The sequence below is a fragment of the Mustela lutreola genome, chromosome 9, assembly GCF_030435805.1.
Source record: "Mustela lutreola isolate mMusLut2 chromosome 9, mMusLut2.pri, whole genome shotgun sequence".
NCBI classification, from domain to species: domain Eukaryota; kingdom Metazoa; phylum Chordata; class Mammalia; order Carnivora; family Mustelidae; genus Mustela; species Mustela lutreola.
The window spans coordinates 125,828,569-125,846,246 of NC_081298.1; the positions used below are offsets into that span (position 1 = coordinate 125,828,569).

A 17,678-nucleotide genomic window follows, 5' to 3' on the forward strand; every position below is an offset into this window, starting at 1 on the left:
AACATGTGGACCAGCAGTTGGGGGTTATTTGCCTTGCTCTTCAGCCAAATCCTGGAATGAATTTGGCCACCATAGGGACCTTTGGGGACCCAGGTGGTCAAGGAGTCTGGGTCATAGGAGAAGCCCCTTATAGGGTCTTTGAGAGCTGACAGATGCCCCTCTGATGGGCACACAGTTTTTCTGGTTTACATCATCCTCCGGGAAGGTGTCTAAACACTGGATCCCAGGGGAGGAGCTGTTTCACTGAGACATGTACTTGAACCTGCAGTGGTCTCTTTGCCTTCAGGTCCTGACTCATGCATTCAAGATGTAATAAATTTTCCATTGATGGATGGAGTCCCTTGATCAAATCTAAGAGATGCTGTAATGTTAGAGAAAACTTGTCATATGGATACACACCTGGCCTGAGGTCCCCATCCCAGATCCTGTGTATGGAGGGGCTGTCCCCTACATCCTGTCCCCTGCCACAGAGAAGCGGGAATAGCAGCCCGGTGAGAGCAGACACTCCAGACTCCCCACTGCAAGCATGTGACCAGGGAACCCATTCTCCCCATTTCCTTGAAGAATGGCTCAGTCCTGGGTCACCCTCTCCTGTCCTATTCTAGAAATAGTCCCCGGGAGAGACACCACAGCAGCCTGTCCGTGCCTATCTGGGAAGAATGCAGAGAGAGGTTGCCGGACGCAGCTTTTTCTCTCAGGCACCACGGGGGCTTCCAGGCTGCGTCATCCCCACCTCCCGAGTCTCCACATGGACCACGGGCAGGTCATGTAGTGGGCAAATGAGAGCTTGGGTCCAAACCCTGGGTCTCTTCTAAGCTGTGGGAGCTTGGGTGATATTCTCAACCTCCAAGACTCTGTGTCCTGATCAGTAAAGTGGGGATAACGCCACCTCCCTCACAAGCGAGTGTGTGGACTGAATGATGCCAAGTCAGGGTTCAAACTGGAATTCCTTTGTATCTGATCCCAGTGCAATGGCTCTGTGGTCATTTCACCTTCATTCTCGGATATGTGATCATGGGGCTTCCTCGATTACACTGGTGGAAGCAGATGGGAGGTATCTCTGTCCCGGAGTGACCTGCCACCCAGGCTCGGGAGCCCTACAGTTCTTGGTCCTACCAGCCCCCACCTCGGGGGAGGGGTAGAGGGGGCCAATAGGTCACAGGACACTGCTTTCCACTGGCTTGAACCCCTGAGCTGAGCTTTCCACAGCCCTTAAGATGCAGTGCTGTGTGACCCTCAGGCATGTCTTTGCCATAGCCAAATGTCCCTGGAGCTCAGAGAAGACCACAGGTTTGGTCGTGGCTAAAGATTTTATTCCAAAAAGCCAATCTGCTCAGAGCCAGGCTCCCAGGCATCATGCTCTAAACTCAAAGTAACGATCTCTCTTCTGCCGTTCCTGTGGGGAGACCCTCTTCCCCGAGGGGAACGTCTGGTAGGTCTTCATGTTCTCAGGAGATGTTCTTAGAAGGTGCCACTTCTTCTCTGGTGTCAGAGGAGGACTGGGGACAAGGATGGAGCCAGCATTAAGCAGTGAGCCTGCAGGGGGAGGGATGCCCAACCACGACCCTGTGTGCCCAGTGTTCTAGCCCATCCTGACCCTGCTGACTGCTCATCAGCCCAACATCTGATAAGCCACCCTGCAGGTGAGACCAGAACAATTGGTATTTGCATGACGGTATAGTGGTTCAGAGAGAGAACACGAGTGTCAGACAGAACATGGGTGTCAGATTCTGGCTCAGCTCCTGCTGAGAAGTGGACTCATATAAAAATGTGAGTACGTCTGCCTCAGCTTTGTTTTGAGGGGTAAATGAGATAATGCTTATAAAGCACTTCAGTAACCCTGGACAAGGAGGAAACACTCAACAAACATTATAAGAAATGGTGATGATGGTGATAGTGATGGTGGTGATGGTGATGACGGTGATGGTAATAGTGGGGATGCTGGTGATGGTGATGAAAGTGGTGACAGTGATGATCGTGTTGATGATGGTGGGGATGGCGGGGATGGTGGTGATGGTGATGACGGTGATGGTGATGATGGTGGAGATGGTGATACTGATGATGGTGGCATAATGGTGATAGTGGTGATGGTGATGATGGTGCTGAAACTCAGGAAAGGGCAGCGATTTTCCCCAAGACACAGTGGTGATCAGGAAAAGGGCTGAGCGCAGACACTGACCCTCCTACTCCCAATGACCTGCCTGGCCCTGTGTGTTGTGCGAGGCCATCAGCTGCATATGTTGCCAGATAAATTGGAGAAGTGGGGCTGGGACACCCTAGGCTCCCCACAGCTGTAGGAGGTGCAGGTCCTGCCCAGAGTGATCTCAAAAGGAAATATGGCCCAGGAGAGGCCCCACACTGCCTCCAGGTTTGGTCTGACTCAGAGCCACCCAAGGGGTGAAGATGTCCTAGAACTGGTGTCAAGAGATCTCAGTTTCTCCAGGTTATACCTCCAACCAGACCTTCTACTCAGCAAAGTATCTGGGGCCATCACTAAGCCTGTTTCCCTATCTATAAAATGGGCCCATCTATGTTACAGAGAGGAACCTACAGAGGCAGGTAAATTTATGTCTTTAAAACCCATTAATCTCAATGGAAAGTGTTGCTGCCTTATCCATAATGATGGTGGCGAGGCTTGGGGCTCTTGAGGCAAGCAAAGGGTCAGCACATAGTTGAAAACCCAAGATCTTCCAGATGCCCACCTGATGCTTCCTTCCCACATGATACCTTGGCAGCATAGACTTCTGATTTCCACGCCTTGGTGTCAGGAGGGAGCGCAAGGCAAACATGTGTCTGGGTTATCTCGCAGAGCAGAGAGGGCCTTCCCTGGGAAGAGCACCTCTTCCCGGATAAAAACAGTGAGATTCAGGCAGTGGGGAACTTTCAGATTTCGTTAGATGGACAGCTGGACTTTGAAAGCTATTTTGTAGTCCAAGAAGAACATTTTCTGAGCCTGGTCCAGGTTGGGGTGGGGGTGAGGGGGGGCAGTGTGGTACCAATTCCAGGCTCTGTGTAGTGCCCTCCGTGTCCGCCAGAGGGCAGCAGTTTCTTGTTGCTCGGAGCTGTTGTGCCCACGTTTGGACTAGTGTAGCTGCAAGGCTGCCCATACCCGGACCCCTTGCTGTGTGACTATCATCCTCTGCACCATAGGCTCCTTAGGGCCAATTCTTAACTCATTTCTCACTCTGAGTGGCTGCATGCCTGGCTGAAAGCAGGTGCCTATGGACATGTGTTTGTAGAACGCGTGAATGAAGGGAGGGCAGGCACTCACAGGTCGGTGGGGAGGGGGTACCGTTCCCACTCCTTCACAGGCAGCACGAAGTAGGGAACCCGGGGCACCATGCCCGTCTTGTCTAGATAGAACTTCCGATGCTGTTGTGCCACCTACAGCTCGACCCAAGGAAGAGACGACAGGCTGTTAGTGTTGGAGAAGCAACCTGGGGCCTCCTGCCATTCCTGCCTGCCTATACCTGGGCAAGGGGCGGGGGGCGGCCTCCCCTAATGCCCCTGTTGGAGTTCCCAGCTGGGTTTCCTCTCTGAGACCAGCTCCCCGTCTATCTAATGGGGATAATGGCCCACACCACACCAGCTTTGCTAGGGAGAGTAAACGAGACAAGCCACCAGCAGAAGGAAGGTATGTGAATCCTGCCTGAGCAGGTGACACAGCTGGTTTCTGCCTCCCCCCGCCCCCCATGATGGAGACCAAAGCTCTTTCCATGTCCATTGACATGGTCCCCCAGCCCCCGGATGTCTCACAGCATTGACCCGATCCTCTCCTTGGAGAGGCTGCCTTCTCACACATGTTCTCTGCCCTGAGGACCAGGAGGTACCTGTGTCCTTGAACTCAGGCTGGAGGGTTGTTTGCAAGAGACTGCGGGGGGTGGGAGAGGTGGTTCTAGGAACATAGCAGAGAATGAGCCCTGGCCCCTGTGAGCTGGGCAAGCACGTCAGTGGTCAGCGCCTGTGTCCACAAGGACGTGTCTGAACCAGAGTCAGAGGAGGCTTTAAGAGCCGCAGGGGCAGGACCAGAACACCAGGAGCCAGGCAGCTAGTGTTTGGGGCTAGGGTTGACTCCAGGATACATCCTCAGAGATCTGGGAGACAGAGAGGCATAGGGTGGGCACTAGGTCCCAGGTGGGCAAGTACAGTTGGGGCAGGGGCCCCAGTGGGCCCTACGTCTGTGTTGGGTGGGCTCAACCTGAAGGTGGATCTTTGGCCTTTTACTCTAGTAGGAAGTAAGCGACAGTCCCCCAGGCTATGGGGCAGAGGGGAGGGCGGGCACAGCCTCAAAGGCTCCAGCTCTACCGGCAGTGGGGGCCAAGCAAGGGCCAGAGTCCTTGCCAGCTCAGCTCAGAAAAAGGAACAAAGTCTCCTCTGGCCCCACCGTCGCTCTAACCCTTTTCCCCCAAACAACCAGAGAAAGGAGGCAGCTGCCCAGCCCAGGGCAGCCCACCTGGTAGAACCCCGCGAGCTGGGTGGAGCGGTCACTGTCCAGGTTGAAGCGGGTGTAGACAGGGGCGTGCAGCCAGCGGTCCCGCGTGTGGGAGCGCTTGCTCAGCACCAGGTCGGGGTTGGAGGAGAAGAGGGTCGGGAAGTGGCCGCCTGTGCTGAAGGGAGTGTGGCTCTTCTCCAGGGCTGCGTTGCGCTGGTCCTGGAAGTACTTGAGAGTGGCGGTGCCATAGGGGGAGCCGAAGGTGAAGGCCACACTGGGTACATGGCCTTGGTACCTGCCATGGTAATGAGGGGTAGCGGAACGGGAGGGGAGATCAGTGCAAGGTTCCAGGGCCAGTTCCAAGAGAGGCCCCGAAATCCCAGAGGTGGGGCCAGTGGGCCCTGTGGGTCACTTCCGGGCCATGAGAAGCTTCCCTCAGAGGTGCTGCCCAGTTTGGGGCTCCAGGGCAGGATGAGGGAAAGAGACTCTGGGCCTCTCCCTCCCCCTAGAGGATGCTCATCCTTGCAGACCAGAGGCTGAGGCAGGAGAGCGAGCCCCGGGGTCCCATCCTGAGCCCCGAGCAAGCCCGCAGGAAAGTCACTCTCCATTCAGAAGATGAGGAGGCCCCCTGCCACCAGCTCATTAAGGGTAGAGGACATCAGAAGTCGGTGGGAACGTAGCAGTGGGACAAAGCTGTCACTTGCAGCCGAGGTCTGGGTTCATGTGCTACAGCCTGGCTCCAGCTTAGCGACCTTGCGACGCACCCCTCACACAGGCTGCCAGGAGCTCCGTGTCCCTCTGCAACCCTGGAGGCTGGAGACCGACGAGAGGGACAGGGGCTGGCGAGTGGGGCCCCTCGGAGAGACGGACAATTCATGCACGCACACACAGGGCACTAGAGAGCCCCAGTCTGGTGAGATTTACAGAGAGTTAGGCTTGCTGCAGCCAAGTGAGGGGCGATCGGGCGACCCCCAAGAAGCTGGAGCATCAGACTTTGTGCAAGAGGCAGAGACCAGTGGCTTCCCAGTCAGTGCTTCTCACCCCTTTAAACCTGGCCCGGACCCCATAGTGCCCTTGAAATGGCCCCTGACAAGGCCGTCCAGGGTCGTCTGAGGCACTGAGGGCTGGTGACCTCTGCCTTCTCGAAACGCCGCTCCTGGAATTTAGGACACTGTTCCCTCCTTGTTTGCTGGTCTTCACCTGACTTTCTGATTGTTCCTTCTTGGTCGCCCCCTCATGATGCGCCTTTTCTGCTCTTTTCCTCTGGGGTCCGTCCTGAGCCCACACAGTCCCTGGGAAGATGGTATTCATGCTGAGTCCTTAACCAACACCCTTGGGTGGCTGGCCCTGGGTCTTCATCTCCTGCCTGGAAGTTTCCTCAGACTCCCGTACACCGTGGCACACGAGACTTCTCCCTGAGATGGCCCAGGCACTCTCTCTCCCCACCACCTCCCCAACCGCTAGCCATCTCGGTGAAAAGCACTCGCCAGATGGCCAAGTCAGAAACCTGGTGTCCACCTCCCACAGCCTCATCTATCTCATGCCATCCGTCCCCAAGCCCCGGGGCTCCACACCATCCCAAGCTTGGGCCACACTGCTTCTTATCTGGACTGTGGCCACAGGGGCCTCCGATTCTCCCAACCACGTCATTATCTCCCCCGCCACCTTCCCATACTCCAGCCGGACTGACCTTTCTAAAGTCAAGCCCTTAGCATGGCATTCACGGCCGTCTGGGAGCTGACCTCGCCTCCCTCTCCAGCCTCCACCATGTAACTTCTCTTTCTCCCTCCCCCTACTTGTCTCTCCCTTGGGGGTTGCCCCGCGCCCCCCGCCATTAGGAACGCCTGCCCTCTCCCCTGGCTCCTGAGGCTGGCCCCCGGTTGGAAAGGATCCTTTAAGGCCTGCTCTGTGGGGCTCCTGGGTGGCTCTTGATTTCAGCTGAGGTCATGACCTCGGGGTCGTGAGATTGAGCCCCAGGCCGGGCCCCACGCTCAGCAGAGTCTGCTTGGGATTCTCTCTCCCTCTCCCTCTGCTCTTCCCCCTGCTCATGCTCAGTTTTTCTCTCAAATAAATAAATAAATCTTTTTTTCTTTTTCTTTTTTTTTAAATAAACAGACCCGCCCTATCACTTCTCTGAAGATCCTTTCCTTGCCACCTCTTCCAGGTCTAGGTGGGTCCTGCTCTCTGCCCCCCTCCCACCACTAGCCAAACCTCCTCCGAATGCTCTTGTCTCTGTCTCCGCCAGGAGGCGGGGAGTGTCTCGATCGCAGCTGGCTCACAGCTGGCTCTGAGTCCCCAGTTTGCCATACCAGGTCTGGCAGGCGGTCTGGGATGGAAATGTTTAGGGAACAAAGAAAATGAGTCGCTGCGCGTGCCTACAGCTTCAGTGATATTTCCAGTCAGACCCACTCGTATAAATGCCCGAAGGACCGCCGTGCCGCAGGGACCCCCAGCACCTCCCCAGGGGCCTCCCCTGCTGGGACGCTGGACACCTCGTCTCCGCTCAGCTGAGTACTCTTACCAGGGAAGCCCCAGGGAGTGCAGGGAGCCTGTGGGGTCCCTGCGACATCACGGGCATCCCCGACTCCCCAGGCCACAGGGCACTTCGATCTAAGGTCCGAGCTTCAGGGTTACCTGCGGCAGCTGCTCTGGGCCTCGACCTCCCACCAATAAAATGAGAGAGCATTGCGGGGCTTCCCTCCTCCCATCGTCAGCTGGGAGTCAGGAAAGCCAAGCTGGGGGATTACTCCCAGGCCTTCCAATGGCTCTCCACTGCAGGCTAAACAGAACAGGAGCTCCTCCCTGCTTCCTGCCCCACACTCCCCTCGCCAGCTGTGCTTTTCTAGAATCTTACAGCACATGAGGTTGTCTGGGCCCAAGCAGGCAGTGAGGGGAGACGACTTCTACTGCACTCAGGCATTGGTCCAGCCTTACCTCTCCTGCCTGTAGCTTCTCTCTGCCCTTAAGACCATGACCCTCGGGATCCTAACCTGCACCCCCCCTGCCTTTGCCTATCTGCTGGCTCCACCCGAGTTCCTGGCCGATGGCTCAGTCTCCTTCTCTCCCGAAAAGATGGCAGGGCTGGTGATGCTTGTGTGGTCACCACGGCCCCTTCTGGGCCCGAGTCCTCCTCTGTCCCATGGTTCACCCCCCTCCTGGGTGCAGAGCCTCCCCTCCTGCCCTTCCCCTGCCCCCAACAGTCTCTCTATTTCTCTCAGCCTCTGTCCTCCTGCCTTGCCATCGATCGATCCTCTCCCCTCTCTCAGCTTCTTCCCCTCTGCCTACAAACACGCACATTCGCGTGCATTTTTCCCAGGCTGCAGAATCCGCTCTGTGGGCCTCGCATCCCACCCTTTTCCTCCCTGTCTTCCTGAATGTCTCCGCGGAATGTTCTGCACCTTCCGCCTTTGCTTCTTCCTCTCCCATTCTTTCCTTGATCTCCCTCAGTCCGACTTCTCACCACCCCCACCCCAGCTTAAATGTGAGCCTGTATTTTTTCATTAAGGTAATGTAAGATCATCCAATTGCCAAATCCAGCATCCTCGGTTCAGCCTCACTCTGCAACACTCAAGCTGATGAAGAAACTCATTTGCAAGAAACATAACCTGAGCGGTAGAAGCAGAGTTCTTGAGGGTTCTTTGTGCTATAGATGAAACCTAATAAAAATATAAGCTCGACAGTCAAGTAGTCAGAGAGCAGCAGTAGGGATAAGCTTCCTTTCACGTGGAGGGAGCACCCCATGGATGTGCCTCCGCCCCCCACTTGTCCTTCTGCCTTCAGGTGGAAGAACATCAGGCTGGTGGGCGGAAGCTTGTTGAAGCCCACCCACCCCTCACTCTTTTCCCTGGAAGCATGCCAGCCCAAAGGGCTCCTCTGTGCTGTTTTGCGTGGACACACTGCCCTTCAGGAGGAGAGCCTATCCCGAGTCAACCTTGCCACCTCCTTCTGGGGTTCAGGATCAGCCCTGTTGTCCCATAACAGCTTTCTCTCTTTTATCTTATTTCTCCAGTGGTTCAGAACGCAGGCATGAAAGAAATGCTGGTCATCAGATGCTGTCAAACCCCAACAAAAAGATAATAAAGCGATAGCATGAAAATGAAAGAAAGGTTGTCCGCAGCCTTCTCTAGGGACAAGAGCGTGACCCACGAACATCAGACTGGTCAGCCGACCATCCTGTTAAAAAGGCAGCCGCTGGTCCTTTCCTGGCAAGAAAGAGCTCAGGAACCAGAGCCACCCATAGGCTCTCCTTGCAAATAGCACTCAGTGACGAAAATCTGCCAGGGAAGAGATGATTCAAAAGAAATACCCAGGAATGTAGGGTGGTTAGTTTCAAATCTATTTCAGTCCTGGAACTAGAAATAGCAGCTAGGTGAAGGCTGGTGGCAGCACAAAGTGGAAATGTTATAAAACCTGTCAAAGGGAAAAATAATTTCGGCAACAAAAATTGGGGAGGTGGGCGGAGGGGCAATGGGCGCGCACCCACGAAGAATTTATAAGCAGAGTCAACCCATGGCAACTAAATTTAAAACGTGTCGTTGAAAAATACACGACACAGTGACTCTCACCCCTGGATGGTTTATATCCTCCCTCCTTCCCTCTCCTTTAGAGAGATCTTTCAGGAATTAATATTTCTTTCTTTTTTTTTTAAAGATTTTATTAATTTATTTGACAGAGAGAGATCACAAGTAGGCAGAGAGGCAGGCAGAGAGAGAGAGAGAGAGGAGGAAGCAGGCTCCCTGCTGAGCAGAGAGCCCGATGCGGGACTCGATCCCAGGACCCTGAGATCATGACCCGAGCCGAAGGCAGCGGCTTAACCCACTGAGCCACCCAGGTGCCCCAGGAATTAATATTTCTTGAGCTGAATTAGCATTTATCTAAAGTCTGGGTATTCTTCCATTTTATGCCAACATCTTTCTCTTTGGTGGAGTCCTAGTAAGTTTACATTTCGTGATTTTCGTTCTAAAATAGCAGATGTAGCAAGATCGTATTTTTGTAGAATTGCTTTGTCTATCTTTCTGTCCACCCAGCCAGCCAGCCGTCGAGTCTTTTTTGCTGAACAGACACACAACGAGGACGGTAGAAGGAAATTGACCAAAGACTAAAAGGCGTTAACTCTAAGTGTTTGGATTTAGGGTGGGTTTTTTTTTTTTTTTCTACTTTGTATGTGTATTTTTTTTTTAAGACAGTGAGATAGTGTTCAGAATTACTTTAGTGCGAACCTACTGTGTGCCAGGTGTTGGGGATCCAGAAGTCCACAAGGTTCAGCCCTTTCTCCTGCCGCCTACCCCCTCATTCTGAATTGACAGTGTTAGACGGTGTACATGCAGGAGCTCTAATGCCTTTAAATTCGGGGAGGGAGGCCCATTCCCCAGAGTGAGAGGGCGGTATTGGTGGAGCCCCATGAAGGACCTTCCACTGGGGTCAGACTTTGATGAGGACCTCGGTGTGGAGGGGGATGGCCTGAAGCTCGTTCTCCTCCTCCGGCTTATCTTCTAGGTGCTTCCAGATGCCCCAGGGCCCTCGCCTCTTTTCAGAGACCCACTCTCTCTGGGAGAGCTCATTTATGCTAGACTTCCAATACTGCCCATTCACCAAGGATGCCCAGAGCTATGTCTCTGTGTTTCTTCTCCCAGCTACGGATCCACACACCTGGCTGTCCACACAGGGCTTGCCCCCGAGTGCCAGATGCAGGAGGATGGATACCAGCCTGTTCTTCCTCCTCCTGGATAGCTCTGCCTGGCTTAATGACACCCATATTCACCCCTCACCACCCAGAAACTGGGATTCAGGCCATTCACCCTTCTCCATCCTCCCTCTTTTGTCCCTAAGCCCTGTGACTCTCCTACAGCTGCCAGCCTGGCTCTTCGCTCACCGGACCATCTTGAGTCTCCCAGCAAGTCTCCCAGACCAAGTCTCACCCTCTGGCCTGCCGTCCGCACTTTAGCCAGAACAACCTTTCTCAAACGTGCATCACAGCACCAAGGCTCACCTCTCCCTTCTCCCTTCCCTGCGGGTGCCCAAGGCCCAGGAAGCTTCACGTCCCTGGGCCCTCTCTGGCTGTCCACACCTCTGAGCCTTCGCATACATCCACTCGCCCCAGGACGCCATGTCCCCTCTTGACCCCCGGGGGGTTCCCCACTCACTCACAGAACCAGGGCTCTCTGTCACCTTCCCTGACCTCACACTCCCCTCTGCTGAGTGTGAGTGTGTCACATCCGTCCACCTCCTCTGCTAATCTGTTCTCCTCCAACCTCAGCACCTTCGCAGCCCCTAGCATAGGACTAGTGCTCAATAAACGTCTGCTGGAGGAGACGGAAGTCCCAAAACCCCGGGAGGGCACCACGTCCCAGAACGCTGCTCCCAAGGGGCTTGGCTCTGATCTGCAGAGCGCACGTGGGCACAGGGCGTCCCACCCACGGGGGCCTTTGCGTTCCTGGGAAGAAAGGAGCTATAGAAATGTGACGTGTTCCCGTGATTCTTGTCTTCACCACCCCCAGGCTTTCTGCCATAGTCCTCCTCTGCTCCCCGATTTTCCACCTCCCCTGAATGCCAAGATATTTGCATCCCAATAGAACAGAAGCCCTCTCCTCCGCAATTGCAATCCGCATCCTCCAGGGGTTGGATTCCGGATCCTGCTCAGGGCTTGCTGCTCCGGGAGGGGCGCAGGTGCGCGCACGTTGGTGCACATGTCCACATTCCGGTAGCACACTCAGAGGGCATGCCTCAGCAAGCCAGGTCTGTGTCCCCTGGACACACTCGCGGTTCTGTGCCTCGAGCGGGACCCCGTGTGGTTCCTATGGCAGAGCTTTCCAAAGGCCTGTCGTTAAGGGTTGCATGGCCTGTCGTGGTGGAAAGAACAGAAGGGAACGGCAGGAAAGGCAGACAGGTTGCATAACGGGGGATCCAACAGGCCCTATGGTGCAGCCACACCTCCTCCTTGCCCTTCTCTGCCGCTGGGCTCCTTGGCCCCCTGCACAGGAGCTGGGAGACGGTGCTCAGCCAGGTCCCCGGGCAATGATCCTGTGTGCATCCCTGTGTGCACAGAGAACAGTCCCTCCCGGCCTCTGGAAGGCCCTGGCTAGCCCCATACCTGACATTAAAATCAATTACCATGCCATCAGAGATCCCTTGAGCAGCCTTATTAACTAATTAAGTCGTGACTGTTCAGCACGCCCTCATTCCACCGCCTCCTTCTTTAAGACACTTCCTGCTGAGTACGGGGCCATCAGCTCCTTCCCCGGAGCAAGAACTTTCAAGGGCTCCCCATTGTCTAGGAAATGAAGCTCAAAGGGGCCAGACGCTCCAGGCCCAGCTTGATGTGGGCCTCTGGGAGCGTCTTTTCAACTTTCCCAGCCACTTCCACGTCACAGCTTTTCTACTCCAGCTAAAAGGCTTTTGCCGCTTTGGAAGTCTATCTGGCCAGCACCTCCAGCTTCCTTCGGGCCATTGCCTCTCCCTGCCTTGGGACCTCAGCCATCCCTCAAGATTCATTTCCAAGCCTTTTCCAAGGAGACACCCACAGACCATGCTTGTCCTCTCCATTGAACTGTCTGTGCCCTTTGTGATTCTTTTTTTTTTTTTTTTAAGTTTTTATGTATTTAAGTCATTTCTACACCCAATGTGGGGCTTGAACTCATTGACCCCCAAATCAAGAGTCGCCAGGCTCTTCCAACTAAGCCAGCCAGGTGTCTCCGTTTGAGACTCTCTTATGTCTCAGGTCACATGCTGGCTGTATTGGAATTACCTGCGCCTTTAGTCTAGTCTCTTTCGGAAGTATAAAGTCCGTCGGGGAGAGAGGGAGATGCTCTCCTCCTGTCTGCATCCTGTCACTCCTGGCCCTCCAGAGAGGCTCTGTACATATTTGTTGAAATGAACTGACATGTGGAGGCACATTTTTAAAAGGCTGATGATTCTTCTAGAAAGACAAAGCCTAGGTCTCCAGGAGCCCCTGGTCCCCTTCTTAGGAAGGCTCCCCAGTTCTGCTGGGCTACGTGAGAGGCATCAGCTGCCTATCTGGGCTCTTGGACTCTCCTACATCCCTTAGGCATGTGGCCTTTGCTTCGTAGCCCAGGACGCAGTGGCCTGTCTTTGGAGCTGCACTTCCATGGCCAGGGCCTGGGCAGAAATGGAAGGGGCTCCCCTGGCCTGGCCTGGCCCACACCTGTCTCAGCCCAGAGGTGATGCCTCAGGTCTGCAGCAGCTGGCAGGAGGCAGGGGTGTGAGAGAGGAGGCTGGTCTGGGCTCCTACGGCTGAAGGAAGCCGATTACTAAAGTACCAGGTTTTTCCAAGCTGCTACTAAACAAGCCAGTATTAAAAATTAAATTATAGGGGCACCTGAGTGGCTCAGTGGGTTAAGCCTCTGCCTTCAGCTCGGGTCATGATCTTGGGGTTCTGGGATCGAGCCCCACATCGGGCTCTCTGCTCAGCAGGGAGCCTGCTTCCTCCTCTGTCTCTGCCTACTTGTGATCTCTGTCTGTCAAGTAAATAAATAAATAAATAAATATTTTTTAAAATTTAAATTATAAAAAAATTTAAGTATATGAAGTCACAATTAAAGAAATTATATTGAAAACAAAGGTAATAAACACTCAAACCTGATCACTACCTAATGATGTCACTGTTTTGCTGCCGTCCGTGTTCTGGAGCTTAGTCGTGCTTCCTGTGTGTGTAGGGTGGATTTATCGGGTGTGTGAGCTGCTCTGCGTCTCTCCCCAGCTCTGCACCCGGACACCATGACGACAGCCTGAAATCAGCCGTGGTGAGAGTGTTTACGCTACAGAGAGAGGATGAACGCTACAGATCAAGGCTTTTTCCCTCCAGAGAGCTGGTTGTCTAGGGATTCTGGGCAAGGGGACACAGACACCTTTGTGCGACTACCGTCCTGAGAATGTCCTCTTGAGAGCAGAATACACTGACTTTAGGGTTTTGCAGCCCCTAAGGCTCAGGCCCAGCTCAGTGGCAGAGTGAGACCAAACTGCTCCTCCAGGAAGACAGAGGGAAGGGAGTGAGGGAACTGAAATCCCCAGACCTTGCTCTTGGTGAGAACCCCTGGGCAGAGCTGGGGGCGTCAGGGGCAGCAATAGTCCAGCCAGGAATGAAGGCACAGTGGCAGGTCAAGGGTTTGGATGAAGAGCCTGGTGAGGCATGGTGGGAGGCTGAGAGCAAGGAGCTGGGTACCACTTAGATCTGATGTGCAAGCAGGAGGCACAAAGCCCTACTGAGGTCAGTGCCATCCCTTGAGAAGCCTTACAGTCCCGGGACTCGGACCCAAGAATTCCCTGCTACTGCAGGGAGGGCGGGCTGTGCTGCCCAGAGCAGCAAGGGACCACCACGTGAAGCTCCCTGGCAACGAGCCTGAAGCCCAGCAGCATCCTGTCTCCCTTGGTATCCAGAATCAGGCCTTGAGCAAAGCAGGGATCTAACTAATGGTAACATAACAACTGGAGGGATTGAGGAGAGCCTGGGTGCTGAAGGCACATCGACAAGGCGGGGTAACTTGACCCTAGATAAGCGGTTCGTCTCTCATCTGGGTTGCTGCAAAGGTTTTTTAGACAAAGTTTGTAAGGAGCCCCGCACAGTGCCTGGCACATAGTAGGTGCTCGTGCCTGGGGGCTCACAATGCCGGCTCTTCAGTCACCAGCTTGCAACTCAGGCAAGTCCCCTTGCTCTCCCTGGCAGACCTCAGTGACCACATCTGGAGCAGCACAGGGCTGGGTTACAGGATCTCCAAGGTCCTTACCTCTGTGAATATTCTCCACCGCTAAGAATAAAACTGGTAAGGGGGCTGATTTGAGTGTCAGAAGAGACGCTGTGCTTACAATCCTGTGATTAATATTTGAAAAGACACACAAAAATAATAATTATCCAAGTGTGGTGGGGGAACCTTGGATTCTTTCATTAAGTTAACAAAATGAAGGAGCAGTTAGAAACAAAAGCCAACTTCATTCATTCCTCACTGATGAGGATCTTCGGGACAGCATATTCCTCCCAGAAAGATCCATGGCAAAAGCCTCAGGTACAGACTGAGCTAGCCTTATTTATTATGCACCCGTTATCACAATTTCTAGATCAATAACAGAACAGGGTGCTCGAGGGAACCGCAGACCAGTGGCATGGACCAACCCAGAATCACTTCTGAAATATGCAGCCTCCCCTGGCCTCCGACAGAGTGGGGAACACTTGGGGAGGGTTAGATCCCACTTGGGGACGGCAGGGGGCTGAAGGAAAAAGATATGTTAATGTATAGAATGAAATCCTATGGTAAACACCAAGAATGTGGTATTAACACCACTATCAAGGGCTGCCAAGATGGCTTTGAACTAAGCCTTATGGGATTATACTATAACGGGAGCCACTGAGGGCGGCCCCCTGCTTGTCGGTCTTATCACAACGCCTGGGACAGCCCAAGTGCTTGGCAGGTCTTTGTCCAAAGAATGCCTAAATGAAGGAAAAGATCATAGGAAAATCATAAGCCACCTTCTCTAACACCCCTGGCTTGACATCGGGAGGGTCTCGTCCCTGCCCTCCATGCCCCGGGGCAACTGGTGGGAGAGAGAAGAGACTCTTACAGTCTGGGAGAAAAGGTTGGGAGTGGAAATCTCAGACACCCGTGAGACACGGGGTCACAGAATGGAAGAGACCGTCAGACTTGCCTCTTAGATGTTTGGAGCTTGATGGCAGCCAGAGAAAGGAAAGGTAGGTTTGACCCTGCATCTGAAAATGCTAAGGGCAAGGCCGATCTGGGGACTGGGAAGTCCTGGGAAGATTAAGTGAGATCAGTGGGAGAACCGACCCCAAAGTCCGAGGCCAGTGCACATCCCTCAGCAGCAACAAGCACGGCCTGACCGGCCTTGCCGTATTCTCTGAAACCCACCCAGGCGCTCACCCGGTCTGCCGCAGTCCTTCATCTGACACATCCGGCTCTTGCGCAAATCCTGGTGCACCACCGCGGGCTGGGGCCGGAAAAGCCTGCTCCCTTCTTGGGCTCCCCCACGCTCTTGCTCCCCCCAGGTGTCTCCAAACACCAACCTCACGCTCCTCCCCCTTCCCCGGGCCACTCGACGGGGACCCACTTTCTACAAAGGGGGACAGGGAGAGTTACCCTGAGCGCACCAGCCCCGGGGTAGGTCACCCAGCAGGTGAACGATGGGCGCTCTCTGTTCCTTCAAACCCTAGAGCCAAAGGAGGGTTGGGGTTGGGGGGAGACGCGGACTCCGACCCCCGGAGTTCAGGCGGGGCTCTGGGTGCGCGGCGGCCTTACCCGGGCATGAGGCCGGGGGGTACGTAGGCGGCATTGAACTCGGTCAGGAGCGTGCCCGCGCTGCGGGAAGCCATGGTGGGTGTGCGGGGAGCGCGCAGCGAGCCCGGCGCCCCAGGTCTCCCCGCCCGACGGTAAACAACCCGGGGTCACCTGGCAACGCGCGCCTGGCAACGATGGGACTGGGGACTGGGGCCGAGGGGAAGCCGAGTTCCGGGGAGGCTCCCAGACCTCCCCAAGCGTGGTCTCCCGGGGACCCCGCCAATTGCCCCCCTCCCAAGCGGGGCTCCCGCGCCCAGGAATGGGCTCATCTCTCTGCTTCCCCGCATGCCCGCGTGTGGGATGCGGGATGAAGGTGGAAACTCGCAGGAGAGGCCCTGCAGGAGATGCGCCCGAGTGCCCTTCTGTCCCCTGCAGGACTCGGGACACGGCCCAGCGCCCTCGCTGCAGAGGCGGATTAGAAAGCGACAGCCCCATCACTGCTCTGCCCGAGCACCCCAGCTCCTCAAAGGGAATTGTCTTCCTACTCTCTCGTCTCTCCTTGGGAACTTCCTTCTTGCCTGGTCTTGCCTGTCACACTACTCCATGAGAGTGGCTTATCAGAAAGGGGCAAAAGGCAAATCTTGGGAGGATCTGGATGTGTGATGTACTGCTGTCCTCAGTTCCGAAGTGCAGCCAACAGGGTTGGCTTGTTTGCACCAGAAAGCAAACTTAACCAAGTTCCCAGTGAGGGTTCCTTATAATAATGGCTTCCTCCTGCAACTGGTGCCCTCACACCCCATTTCTCCAGCGACCCTCATTCCAGCCCTGGTCTTTAACTGGGGCGTGAAAGAGCCGTGACAGCCTCTAAGGCGACATGCTCTTTGGGGCTTGGAGCCAAACCTGTCTCCCAGCTCCCTTGGAGCAGTCCTGGTATCAGCAAGAGAGCTCTGCCATTTACCCTTGGCCTTCTCGGTTTCTTTCAGTCTTGTCCAAGAAGTGTCATCTTCACAGTTTGAATCTGTAAATGGCAGCTAATGAAGACCACAGACACTAATGAACTTGCAGGACGCTTTTGCAACCAGAATTGTCAAAAGGCTTTTGCTGAGAGATAACATTGGGATGGGGGGAGCCATGGACTTCCAAAGAGTGCAAGAAGCAGGGGAACTGAGGTCTGGGGAGGAAAAGAAACTGTCCCGGAATGAGTGGTCGCAGACCAGGCGGAAAGACTTTCCACCAGTCCTTCAAACTGCAGTCAGGTCTCTGTATTTCTAAATTCCCCATGCAGAAGAGGAGCAATAATAAGAAAAATATTTGTAAAAGTTGTCAAAGAACAGCTCTCAGTTCACGTGTGCTGTACTCCAGGAAGGTGCCCCCCACCGCCAAGGTCAAGTGCCCACTCCCTCCCCCATCATGACTTCCCAGCTGGTGGTGCCCATAACAGAGGACCCTTCCAGCGAGGCTTCTGCTTAGGGTCCAATACCATATCACATTCACCCCTGAATCCCCAGTACCTGGTACTAGGAGGAGCTAGTATATGTTGAATAAATTTTACGGTAAGAGTTACAGAAATCTGTAATAGTAGGTAGAGTGGAAATTAAAAGGTGAGGTCTGGCTTAGGTTTCAGAGGGTCAGCTGGCTTGGCTAAGGGGTGCTGTGTGTTGGTGGGATGGAATTATTACCATCTTATCAATACAGAAACTGAGGTTCAGCCAAGCTCAATGCTTTGTTTAAGACAAGTTCATGGGCTTTTTCCTAAAGAGGCACAGGCCTCTTGAAACTCACTCACCCCCTACAGGAGAGAACCACTGGAGGGCCTGGGGAGGAAATGGATCTCTTTTTCCTATCTCTTTTTCCTACTAGTCTTACAAATAAAGCTAGGTTTTTTTTTTTTTTTTTAAAGAGACATTAAACTTACCTGGTTTTTAAAATTTGGTGGATATTCTTTTGTATTCAATAAATACAATAGTCTGAAATACTCTTTGCTTCACTGTAGCTAGATAAAAGTG

General features: G+C 54.2%; 1 protein-coding gene across 1 annotated transcript; it reads right to left on the minus strand.

Annotated features, from left to right (window-relative positions):
• Positions 1-1,297: 1,297 nt before the first annotated feature.
• Positions 1,298-15,815, minus strand: CIMIP2C (ciliary microtubule inner protein 2C). Its single transcript, XM_059132430.1, has 4 exons — positions 15,694-15,815; positions 4,454-4,727; positions 3,272-3,384; positions 1,298-1,499 (listed from the first exon to the last, which is right to left on the minus strand). The coding sequence occupies exons 1-4, from the start codon at positions 15,765-15,767 to the stop codon at positions 1,355-1,357; spliced, it is 606 nt and encodes a 201-aa protein (XP_058988413.1). The 5' UTR covers positions 15,768-15,815; the 3' UTR covers positions 1,298-1,354.
• Positions 15,816-17,678: the final 1,863 nt, after the last annotated feature.

Bases quoted from the DNA above. Each gene is read 5' to 3' on its own strand.
- CIMIP2C (XM_059132430.1), bottom strand. From the start codon at position 15,767: ATGGCTTCCCGCAGCGCGGGCACGCTCCTGACCGAGTTCAATGCCGCC. The intron at 4,728-15,693 runs GTAAGGCCGCCG...TTACCATGGCAG, and splicing joins CCCCCCGGCCTCATGCCCGG to GTACCAAGGCCATGTACCCA. The intron at 3,385-4,453 runs GTGGGCTGCCCT...GTCGAGCTGTAG, and splicing joins AGCTCGCGGGGTTCTACCAG to GTGGCACAACAGCATCGGAA.